General features: G+C 40.7%; 1 protein-coding gene across 4 annotated transcripts in view; it reads left to right on the top strand.

The window, feature by feature from the left end:
• LOC116839302 (FLVCR choline and heme transporter 1) overlaps window positions 1-3378 on the top strand; it is a 92903-nt gene extending 89525 nt beyond the window's left edge. For 3 of the 4 annotated variants that reach the window (XM_075064338.1, XM_032805152.2, XM_032805151.2), the window contains exons 9-10: window positions 1010-1077; window positions 2386-3378. In XM_075064338.1, coding sequence (XP_074920439.1) covers window positions 1010-1077; window positions 2386-2460 — 143 coding nt within the window. In that variant the 3' untranslated portion in view covers window positions 2461-3378. Of the gene's footprint in view, window positions 1-1009; window positions 1078-1908; window positions 1994-2385 lie in introns of all 4 variants that reach the window. The other variant, XR_004377089.2, reaches the window with a different exon arrangement.
• The last annotated feature ends 9254 nt before the right edge of the window (window positions 3379-12632 follow it).

Raw genomic sequence — 12632 nt, 5'->3', positions numbered from 1 at the left:
TTTATAGGCCTATTTATAGTATCAGCTCATAAAAGTGAATAATAAGCACTGCTTCACTTTTGTAGTAATCCAGAACATTTTTGATACTGTAATAACTCTAGTTCTTATATAATGTGGTGCAAAGAAACTGAAGCAAATCTCACTTGTTTTATAGACAGGAGCTTATCTATACCTCAGATAAAGTGGCTTGCTCAATGTGCCACAGCAACTCAAATTCATGGTTAGAGTGTAGGATTTTTTTTATCTCGGGCCTGTGCTTGGTTCACTAGACCACACTTGTAATTTAATGCATTTGAATGTCAAAGCATGTTGCTTTGAAGAGAGGAACGGACTTGCAGGAATCTTATCTGAGAGTGATTCCTGGAGTACTGCATCTGACTCGCATGCTTTCATTCCCCAGTGGTGGTATGATAGCATTCTTCTCTGGTGGGCTGATATTTAGTAAGAAATCCCTGGACATTGTTCACTGAGAGGGAGCATGGGAGAGGTGCTGGAGCATGGAAATAGATGCTTTCCCTCTAGAAATAAAACTGTTCTGTTTTTCTTTGATAAAAGAGATTCTGTACATAGGTCTTCTATTCTGAGGGCCGCCTTCTGAGGGGATTTAGAGACATGCAAAGAGCCTGACAAGAAGAGGGCAGCTCTAACATTCTCAGACTAGAGAAATTGTTTGGTTCACAAATTTATACTTGGGACTGACTTCCCGGTACACATGTAAACAGCTGAGTGTTAGTCAAAAATGTCAACTTTCACCACACCCTTATTGATGGCTTAATGTGGCTAAGAAAATGTCATATGTAAAAACTGTTGTTAAATTATTTCTGTGAGGGGCAAGTTTAAAATTTGTGAATACTGTTGGTAGGTGAATAAGTCAGAGTGCAAATAAAGAAATCTTTTGTGAACAAGTGATAAAGTAACTGCCACATCTGTGCCATAATGGTACAATCAGACTCCTGGAATGGTCGTGTTATGGGAAAGTTGGGAGTTATAAATGTTTTCTTTGTTTCAGCCTTAATCAAATCTGATTTGCGGAGACACACTGTAAATTCCGGGATTTTGAATACAGACATTAAAGCTGTAAGTGATTTAACCTTTTTTATTTTGGTTGTATTATTGCACTTAAATATTTGACTTGTATTTTGATGTTAAATACTCATGAAATTACAATATGTGACAGCTTCCTAATTCAGCTAGAGCAATCGATACATTTCAGGACCTGCCCTCAGTTATCTGATTAGTTCTCTATGTAACCGATATGTGTATATCTCTAAGCAGGAGTACGTGGCTTAGGAGTACGTGCTGTACATTTGGCATTTCAGTGATATAATGGTCTTCCCAAAAAGTGCGGTCCACGTGTCTAAAAGAAAGGCATGGGAGAGTTTCATGCCATGACGAATTTATTGAGTGTGGTTTTGGTGTATCCTAGGGATTGGCAACCTTTTGGCACGGTGCCCATCAGGGAAATCCGCTGGCGGGCCGGGATGGTTTGTTTACTTGCAGCATCCGCAGTGTCGGCTGATCGCAGCTACCACTAGCTGCGGTTCTCCATTTCAGGCCAATGGGGGCTGCGGGAAGTGGGGTGGTGCAGCCCGAGGGATATGCTGGCCACCGCTTCCCGCAGCCCCCATTGGCCTGAAATGGAGAACCGCAGCTAGTGGGAGCTGCGATCAGCCGACACTGCGGACGCTCCAGGTAAACAAACTGTCCCGGCCTGCCAGCGGATTTCCCTGACAGGCTGCCAATCTCTTTTTGTTCCTTTTGAAGTGCGGGAAAGTTGAGCAATAAGCATTGCTTTAGGTTCTTCAGTAGATCACAAGATGTTCACCCCAGCTGTTAGCTTTGCAATATATTATGTAGTCACTAGTTGTTTAAATGAGGGTAAACCATTGAAATCTTTCCATCCTGTAGTTTTCTTGACCTTCAAGGAAATGAAGATACCTTTGTGAAGTCTTACTGTAACAGCATCTATCACACAGTTTTCTGCCTACTTTAGGTAATTCACATGTACCTATAAGTTACAGCAGGATTTCCTTATTTTCAAGATTCTCCTCTATTGTATTTAAATACACTGGGGATGAACTGAATGTTAATCTCCATGTCAATGCTCTACCTGTAATATAGATGGGAAAATTATATAATTTATAGGCGATCTAAATTCCGTATAATTTTTAATCAAAAATTGGAGGGGAAAGGGAATCTGTTTTTTATGTCTTTCTATTATTGTCTAACTCAGACTAATTATTCACCAAATCTAGTTTCTAAAACAGTAGTGTAGTCTAACTGGCTAATTTAGAATTTAGTGATTAGTCTAATTGTTCACAGGCAAACTGAAGTCAGGGATAGCTTCATTTGTATAACTATTTAATCCCTTAATTCTTTCTGCAGGTACCAGTTGACAGTCCTACAGAGCATGAAAGGAATAACACTGTGTTAAAAAAACAGTCAGAATCAGCCGTGTGAGGCAGATGGAAAATACTCTAGAAATGCACAAGTTTCATGTAATAGTGAACTGCACTGATTAAAATAATCACTGGATTTGTATGTATGAGTAGTACGAATTTTGTTAGACTATTGATGTCAGTCGTGCAGTATTACTGAATGAAGATGCACAATTCATTTTGCCTGAGGCATAAACAGTTTTAACTTTATATTGAATATTTATCATAGCGTTTTTCAAATTTGGTAGTCTCATTGGTAAAGGTTTCTATGAATGTTGTCCACCCTCCTGAAAGCAGTGCATGCTCAGAACCTTATGGTAAAGAATCTTGCATCTCAAAATATAAATGTCATAACAAATGGCCAGTAAGTTTTTAATGAAGTCAATACATTTGGTTAATTCATTTGCCCAAAGTCATACTTTCCTGATGCACAATCCATTACTGGGGAGAGAGGGACTAAGCAGACATACAACTGAAAGGGATTGATATTTTAACCGTATTTTTAATATAAATGTGTTGTAAATTTTAAACCAGTCCTTCTGTTTGAGGGATTCTGTCTTTAGCACAATACATAGAACAAAAAAATAAATACAAATTTACAGGCATGAATGTGTCAGTGAGTGAAATCTGAAGCTTTAATTGCCATGGGGAAAACCACAGTATATGAAACTTCTTGTTCCCCAATACAGGCAAGAAGAAAGACTTTCTGCATAAATTCATCATAATACTTACAGTGGAGACCTAATAGTGATCTATTGAATATTGAAACTTTTTTACAAAGGTAAAGTGTTCATAGGCAATGGAGTGCTATGACTTGATATACCTCCATCAAATGCTTTGAATGCTACTCTAGATAGCTGATGTGAGATGAGTACATGTTTACAAAAAGATTGTGCCTTTATTGCTGAACATTGTAAACAAGAGCCTTGGCTCCATCTAAGTTGTAAACAAGAGCCTTGGCTCCATCTAAGTTATATCTGTGTGTCTTACGTTGTTGTGGAAATTCTGTTGTACATGTTGTACATGTTTAAACACCTCCTCTGTGTATTTGCTGACTTAACAGAAAATGTCTTCCATCCTCTGCGTCATGAACTGTAATGATAGTCTCTAGTTAAATGCTAGTGTTTATCATGTAACTTGCAAACAACTTGCTTAGAAGTATAACACATTTGTCCTTCAGCTTTAAACAAATTGTGAAAGGGAAGTGCTTCACGGCATCAGCTGGAGCATCTGCTCTTTGTACTGTGGGTCATAAGTAAGGCTGATTTTTGTCACAGTGATCATGGAAATCATGAATTTGAATAAAGTCTGTGAAATCTTGGAAATGGTTGTAAAACGTATTTGATTATGCCCCCAGGCAGAGTGGCCTTGTAACCTGGTGCACAGGGTCACAGCTTCACTCAAGTTTGGCCCATCTGCCTTTCTTTCTCCATTTACAGAGGGGCGCTGATTAGTGCATTTAGCTCACAGCACGAAGTCACAACAGCTGGCGTGGGGAACTGCTGCTGTGGGGTGAGCTCACTCTGTAACTTCCCCGGGCCTTGCCTTTCAGCGCCCCTCACTATGCTCTTGCATGTGTTGATGCACACACCTTTTCTGTGAAATTTACTGAGTATTTCCATGCCCAAGTTATAGTATTGACTGTAAATATAAAGGGGAGTTAGGTGTTGCAATGCCTAATTAATAGGTGCCCTGCTGCCAGTGGAAATAACAGCCCCTGAGTGAATTGCTCAGGCTCCTTATGTATTGCATTGGGAGAGTTAGATCCCTAAGAAAGGGATTTTCAGAAAGCAACAAGCTGAATGGGGACCCGCGTAAACTAGCCAGTAATGAAATGCAGAGGAAGAAGGTGGTGCTCAGGGCCCAGATCCATTTCAGTATTTATGCATCTAACTTCCGTTGATCCTGTTTGCTAGGCACTTATCTCAGGTCCTCTCCTGGATTTAGGCCATATCAGCCCATTGTCAGGAAAAACTGGTGAGAGCAAGAGAGGCCACCCCATTATTGCCATTTTCCCAGTAGTTATGGCATCCACCTGGGAGACCAGTTTTCAAATCTCTAGTCTGCCTGATTTGGAGCAGGGGCTAGAACCCCCGGTTCTTCCACCAACCAGGTGACTCCCTTACCACTAGGCTATTGGCTAGTCTTGGGTGGATCTCTTTCTGTTAGAGCTGTTCCATGTTGTATTAATAATGAAATATTCTTTGAGAGCATGAAAGCGAGAGTGACTGTATAGCCTAGTGGTCAGTGGGAGACCTGGGTTCAAGTCCCTCCTCCAAATCAGGCGGTTTGGGGATTCAAAGCTGGGTTTCACACGTCCCACTGGGTTTTTAGGTATTCTGGGATGCACATATGCCAGCCAGTCCACGCCTAAAATTTTGACCTGTTCACCGCCTTCCTGGCTGTCTTCTGTGCAGGTTAGGCATGCTTTATCACCTTGGGTCCTGCAGGTGAGATGGATAAGGGAATGCCACATCTGAGAATCCCTGCTGGGCCTTAGGCGTGAGGTAGGGCTCTGAGCAGCTTATTAGCAGCATCAGGACTTAGGGGGCTTTGCACATGCCCCCTAGTGGAAACGTGCTTGTTTATGGGTATAGACACCTTTAGGGCTAGGCAGCAGCTGAGCAGTGATTTTGTGAATTTCAGTGGTGCCTAAATGTTGGCATTAGGCGCCCAGAGAGTCAGTCACATAAATTCCTTTGTGAATCAAACGGTTTGTGCCATAACCCAACAAAATGCAGGGAATGAAAATCTAATAGTAACAAATGTATTTGATGGGTAGGGAGGTGGAAGATGAAGGATCAAAGGAGGAAAGAAGGGTGAAGGGACAAAATGAGGCTGTTTGTATTGTGAAGTTTTCTAAGTGAAATTGTAGTGTTTAGACTCCTTCTTTCCCCTTTAAACACAGAACATTCTAGTCTAGTGCACAATATCCATTCCAGCATCTTAAGGGTTTAATTCTTGTTCATATCTTGTGAAGATTTCAAAGGTTCCTGGTTTGGGACAGGGAGTTAATGCTTCTGTGTTATCTGAACCGTGTTCTAAAAATTCTCCCTGGTTGTACTTTTAAGTGCCCCAGTTGCTGATGAAAGTGGGTCTTAAGTGCATTTCGAAATGCGATCTCTATTCAAACAAAGTAGCTGTAACTGTAGCAGTTGTAAAACAAAGCACCACATAGATTAATTCTAAGCCCCTGTCTCTGCTACGAAAAAGACCTACACTGAGGCCACGGCTACATAGGTGCTTTACAGCGCTGCAACTTTCGCGCTCAGGGGTGTGAAAAAAACACCCGCCTGAGAGCTGCAAGATACAGCGCTGTAAAGCCTCAGTGTAAACAGTGCCGCAGTGCTGGGAGCGCAGCTCCCAGTACTGCAAGCTATACCCATAGAGGATGTGGAGTACGTGCAGCGCGGGGAGAGCTCTCCCAGCGCTGGCGCTGCGACCACACTCGAAACTTCAAAGCTCTGCCGCGGCAGCGCTTTGAAGTGCAAATGTAGCCATACTCTAAGAGCCTACAGATTTGATACTGTTGATTATATGGCCTCTAAAAGCTACCCAAGTGGTTATTCCAGGACACAATTTAAATTCTTCCTCTTCCTCTTGCTTCCCTACACAATGTCTGAATGGAGAATCCTGACCAGGACCAAGGGCGATATGCAAAGAAGGAGGGGATATCCTGCAGCTTTACTTCCAGGGAGTGTTAGAGTGAGGGATGTGGGTTCTAGACTTGCTAGGTGTAGAACCCCCAGTTCTGAGGGCAAATGGCACTGATAAGTAATCTGCTCTGCCCTTTCTTTACCTAATACCACCACAGCGTTCTGGAAGCCCCTCAGCTTTAGGGAATCAGCTGGCTTTATAAGAAATGCTCTGTCTATACAGTTTTCTGGACAAAACCACAGGCTTAGCTGGGACTAGAACTGTGCATTAGAGATAGACAGCGTTTGAATAAGAGCAGCGTGTATTGAAGCAACCTTCGTCCAAAACAGGCCCCACACTCTTTTTTTTGCCAGTTATGGTGCAGGATGGAAACAGGCTCACTCTCCTGCTTTTGGAGAGATGGAGGAAAGTAATCTGTAATTGTTCAGTTGGCATATACATACTGGGGAGAGAATGGGGGCACAATGCTTCCATTATGCCACCCTCAGCAATTTAATTACTTGTTCCAAGGTGAATTGCTCCCATGCTTTTTGATTGAAATACAACCTGGTGATACCAACATTTCCAGCCTGCACGAGCAAGATTAAAAGGTCCAGAAATGTGCTTGTGGAAGCTGCGCTTGCACAATTCTAGCTGGCTTCTGCCATTCCACAAATGGTGCAGTTTCACCAGTTTGTTTCCCCACCCTTAATCTAGATATTGTAAAACGCAGGTATCTTGGTCATTGTCTGCAGCTGCCGTGTACTTGTGCCATTAAAAACCTTCAGTAATACAACTCCATTCTCCCAGTAATCATTTTAGTCCTAGGTTGTGCTACCATTTTGTAACCCCTGCCATGGGAGACCCTTGGCAGGACACAACCTATACTAAAGACCTGTCAAGAAAGTTCAAATGAGCAAGGACTGATTTCCCTCCCCTCCCCCCATTGTAAGTGCCCCCATGTCCTTTTAAGAGGTTAGGCATGTTCCTTCTGGCATTCGGTTCATTACCAATAAATGTTCTAGCCCAGCTTGTTCCCTTTGTTTTATCTTGAGCCAAATTGCTTGGCTGCCTTCTGAAAAGGCCGACTGTTTTCAGCATACCAGAGAGCCTGTTGGGCTCCTGAAAAGAAAATATTCCCAGTAATGAGGGATTAATTACAGCCAGAACTAAACACTCTTCCAAAAAGGAGTATAAAAGTTTATCCGCCAAATATTTCCTTGGAAAGATAAAGCCTATTAAAGGTATGGGCTCCAGTAACAAAACAAAAATCTTCTATAAAATACCCACTTGCTATCTGACCTGTCTATCTAAATTGTTTGAAATGAGACAGATGAAATGGAGACTCGAGCATATTTCTGGAATAGTTTTTGTTTTTTAATTGGGCAATTCTACTCAATCTGCATATATCAGATTTTATTGGTTTTATCTAGAGCCCTTTGAGGGACAGTTCTAAAGAGAATCCTTCTCATGCTCAGGTTCTGTTTTAATCAAACCTGTCTTTATAGCCAGCTCTCTAGTGGGATGTGCAGCTGCGAACTTTGGCCAAAATAGTCAAACCTCGGTACCTTGGTACCTAAGCTCTCTGGTATGCTGAAAACCTTGGTACCTAAGGTTAGCCTCTTAAATAATTCTGGCCTCATTTCCCCTCCCTGTCACTCCACCCCACTCCAAGGTGGTGAGCACTTCAGGCTTTCAGTGATTTCAGTGGGAGGGGTAAGCGCTTGGCAATCTGAAAAGCAGCCCACTTTAGTCCTTGACTTTCTGTATGGTATGTCTTTACTGGAAACTTCAAAGAGCTGCTATGGGAACGGTCCCGCAGCAGCACTTTGTAGTGCCAGTGTGGTTGTGTGCAAGCACTGGGAGAGAGCTCTCCCAGTGCTCCTGGTAATCCAACTACATGAGGGGATTAGCTCTGAGCGCTCGGAGCACGGCTCCGAGCGCTCTGAGCCTATCTACACTAGCACTTTAAAGTGCTCACACTTGCTGTGCTCAGGGGGATGATTTTTCACACTCCTGAGCTAGCAAGTTAGAGTGCTATAAAATCTAAGTGTAGACAAGCCCATGGTAGTATTTAGGGCTGGTCTATCTACACTGGGAACTGAAATTGGTATAGCTTTGTGTGTCAGGGGTGTGAAATTTCAACCCCCTGAAAGACATAGCTATACAAACCTAGCCCTCAGTGTAGACAACACTACAGAATTCTTCTGTCAATTTAGGACTGGCCTACACTACGGGGTTAGGCCGATGTAAGCTGCCCTGCATCGACCTAGCTGTGCAAGTGTCTTCACTTAAATGTGGATCCCGCTGACATAAGTACCTCTACGCCGATTCAGTAACACCATGTCAAGCGGTGTAGAGTCACGGTTGATGTAATTAGGACAACGCAGTGTCAGCATAGATATTGTGTTGCTTACATCGACTGTTACTGGCCTCCAGGAGACATCCCACAGTGCCCCATACTGATGATAGAATTAATGCAAACACTCCTGGTGAGGATGCACATTGCCATTGTGCGCACACACAAGCGATTTAATAACTGGCGGCTGTATGCTGAGGTAAGTTCCATCGACATAATTTGTAGTATAGACATGGGCTTAGCTACGACCTCTCTGGGAAGTGGATTACCTACATGGATGGGAGAGCCCTTCTTGTTGGTGTAGGCAGTGTCAACATCGGAGTGCTACAGTGGTGCAGCAGCAGCATTGTAAGTGTAGGCATACCCTGACTCTCTGGCTTCCTGTACTCAGAGACCGGGAACTTTACAAGGTCTACAAGAACAGGACCTTCTCAAACTGGATTGTAGCCTTCCCCCAGGGCCATAGCCTCATTTTGTCTTTATTCACTGGAATCTGCATTCCCTTCGACCAGTGTCACTGCTGACATTATCAGAGAAAGCTACAGTTATAGTTACTGAGTATCACATTTAACTGATTGATTGATTATCAAAAGCTTTATTTATTAAGTTGCTGAATTTCACTGCCTTGGTGCCACCTTTTCCGTTACTTCATTCAAATCTCATCCAGTTTCTAGGGATTCCACTACTGCATTTTAGGGCTTGTCCTAACTTTCCTGAGTGTCCCTGTGCAGACAAGTCAACTTAAAGCTATGGTCAGTGCACTTGTTAAAGCTTATTAAACCGCTGTGTGGCTGCTCTCATTCAAAAGTAAAGGGGCCTTAGTTCACTGTAGGATTAAGCTACAGCAAACTAAGGCTACTTTACTCCTGAATGAGCACAGCCATACTGGTGCAATGTGCTATAAATTGTGCACGTTGACTTCATGCCTTTAGCTGAACTTTCCTGAGTGTCCCCCTGTGCACAAGGCCGTGGGTTGCAAGGCAATTGGCCTTTAGCGTAGTACTAGACTTCGTCGTAGTGTGGCACTCGCTTCAACATATGTTTCAGTCAAATGACCCAGTTTCAGAACCCCCATAATTTTTTCTCTAGGTATTTTTTTTAGTATGATCCATATGGGTGTATTGGTAAAGATGGGGTTTTTGTATGGCCATGTATGGTGGTCCTTAATTTGCATTTCCCTTAATTTCTCATAGTCATTTCCACCCCTGTGTTGGTTCCTTAGATTTGTCTTTGTATACTTTTAGTGCATTATGTTTTTGAATTGTTGTATTTTATAATGTTTAGTTATAGTATTGAATTTAACACCTAAAATATAATAATCTTGAGTTCAGTTGTTTGTCTGTAGAATTCACTCCATTTATGTTGATGCTTTTCTGATGAGGCTCCTCTCCCTTTGCTCAGTGGCACATAATTCCTAATATTAGCACTTCTAATCTAGATGCATCCCAAAGTACTTTACAAACTGCCAGTCACTGAAATACCTCTGGGGTAGACCACCATAACTAGAATGTATCAGAAACACCACCTCATACCTGGACTCAATCTCACAGGTTTCCATGATCTGCTCTTATGCAATTTAGTTCAATACTGCGTGTGGTAGAATGTCTTTCAACAAAAGTGAGTGACTGTGTGGGTTTTTGTCTGAACCTCATACTGTCACTGTTTTTAAATGTTTGTTTTGATAAAGGTAAGGAAAGAATGGGGAAAATTGTGTGTGTATGAGGGTGTAAAAATAAGCACCAAATAATTTTGGGTTAACACAGGCTTTCCCTAAACTATATCTTTTAAATAATCTTTCTTTAGTTCAGGATTTTCTATTATAATGAAATCCATCAGCCTTTGTACTAGAGGGTTGCTTAAGATGCATTCTATCCATTGTAGATTAAAATCTATTTTGAAAAATCAGATATTTAAATTAATTACATTTTTCTTTTTAAAAATAAACCTATTTAAAGTAAAATTTGAAATTGTCAACCTATATTAAATCCTAAACTTACTATAATCTATTAAAATCAATTAAATGAAATTTTAAAAAGTATGCAGTTCATATTTGTTTCTGAAGTTTTATAGAAAGTTTAAACCAGTCGGTTGAAGTCACTGGCTAAGTGCCAGAAACCAGAGCTTGCTGAAGTGCTAAACCATCTCTTGAAACTATTAGCCTCTTTTACAGGTACAAAGAATATTTTCTTAATTTCAGTTTATTCAACTAGTTCAGTTCAATGACTAGTCAATTCAAAATTAAGAAACTGATTTGAGTTGAAAACGCAGGAAATCTTGTTTTCTTTTTTCAATGTTGAATAAAAATGAGGTGTTTGAGGATGAGATTTACTCCTTGTAAAATCTTGAAGGAAAATTGTGACCAGAAATAATTGGTTCAATTTACTAACTGGAGACAATTGATTATTAACTTGCATTATCGTAGCACTGATGAGCCCTAGTCATGATTTGAGATAATAATAATACTTCCTCTCTTTAATAATCAGTCAGTTATAAATACAAGGCATGTTTTGATAAAACTTTGTTTCATATGTAACCAACACATTTAAGATAGTGTTTTATTTAATAATGGAAAAAAATAGAAACTGAATTCTAATTTCCATCCAATTAGAACTTGACAAAAATCACAAGTAAAACCTTAATCTACTAAATAAGAAATGCATCATTCACCATTTTCTAATGTAATAAGCAAATGTAAAAATTAAGAGTCTGAACAAATTCATAGATTCCAGTGTCAGATAAGACCATTTGTGATCATCTAGTCTGATCTTCTGTATAACACAGGCCATGGAACATCCCCAAAATAATTCCTAGAGCAGATCTTTCAGAAAAACATCCACTCTTGATTTTAAAATTTCCAATAATGGAGAATGCACCATAATTCTTTGTAAATTATTTCAGTGGTTAATTACCTTCACTGTTAAACAATTTATGCCTTATTTCCAGTCTGAATTTTTCTAGCTTCAGCTTCCAGCTATTGGATCATGTTATACCTTTGTCTGCTAGACTGAAGAGCACATTATCAAATATGTTTCCATATAAGACTCTGCTACTTCCTGCCCAAATCTGTGTTATCCTTGGGATATTAAAATATCTTTTCTCTGATATTCTGCTTCTGACACTGGCCAATTCCAATCTTTCAGGAGAAAGTTAAAAATCCCCATACCTATTCTAGCATGCAATGTCGTACATGGGTAGGGAAAAATCTTCCTTCCTGACCCCTACAAGCTGTTAGTTTGTAACCTGAAACTCTAATTCCTCATCTTGTTTCAGCTGTAATATATATTGTTAATGATCATAAAATAATCCAATTCTGTTAGTGTATCCTTTAACATGACAGTATTACATATGTGAGTGAATTCCATGGGTTGACTATACATTTTATGAAGTCTTACAGTGAAAAATTTCAGATTATTTCCATGTGTTGCAGTAGGCAGATGCTGTTTTAATGAACCTCCAGTTGAGTTGAAGTTGTTCTGTGGAGGGAAACATTTTACCACAATAAGCTTATGGTGGCTTCATTTTATTCCCATTCAAGTCAATGGTGAAACCGGCATAGTCTTCAGTAGGAGCAAAGTTAGGCCAATGTTGAGCACTTCTGAAAATCCCTTTCTGTCTTTTTTCTTCATTGAAAATTATCTGAGAGGGGCACGTCTTTTGTTACGTAATGGAATACTTTTAGTTCTTCTTATTACTGTAATTTAATGCCAGTGGGGATAACGACACAAGTATAAATAGTTGTGAATTATTTGTAAGGGCTGTTATCTAGGGGAGATGCTTCATAAAATGAGGTTAATGGAGTTTGCAGAATGTGGGAGACACAAGGCTTTTATCCACTGGCGTGGAATCCTTCCCCCATTGCCATGGAATAACTCGGCTATCCAGCCAAGGTTACGTGGCCATGGTGGTTGTCCAGGAAAGAACATGCTGTATGAGTTGGCAATTTTTTTTTCTTTCTTACCCAGTGATGTAGGGACCATATTCTTGATATAATGCTGCTGTGACAGGCCTCATATTGCATTCCTGTTCAGTGCTCTTATTTAAACATTCCCCCAGTGGAACAGGTAATGATTAGGGTAGGTCCCTACTGTCCAAATGCATATTTGCCAGCTCATGTGCCTTTCCCAAGACTTAAGCCCCAGAAACCCCACTGGATGAGTGAGGTCACGGGTTCATCCTGACTGATAAATTGAAGTAATTCT

This window comes from Chelonoidis abingdonii, chromosome 3 (assembly GCF_003597395.2).
Source record: "Chelonoidis abingdonii isolate Lonesome George chromosome 3, CheloAbing_2.0, whole genome shotgun sequence".
Taxonomy (NCBI): Eukaryota; Metazoa; Chordata; order Testudines; family Testudinidae; genus Chelonoidis; species Chelonoidis abingdonii.
This window is presented reverse-complemented; position numbering and strand designations above follow the sequence as displayed.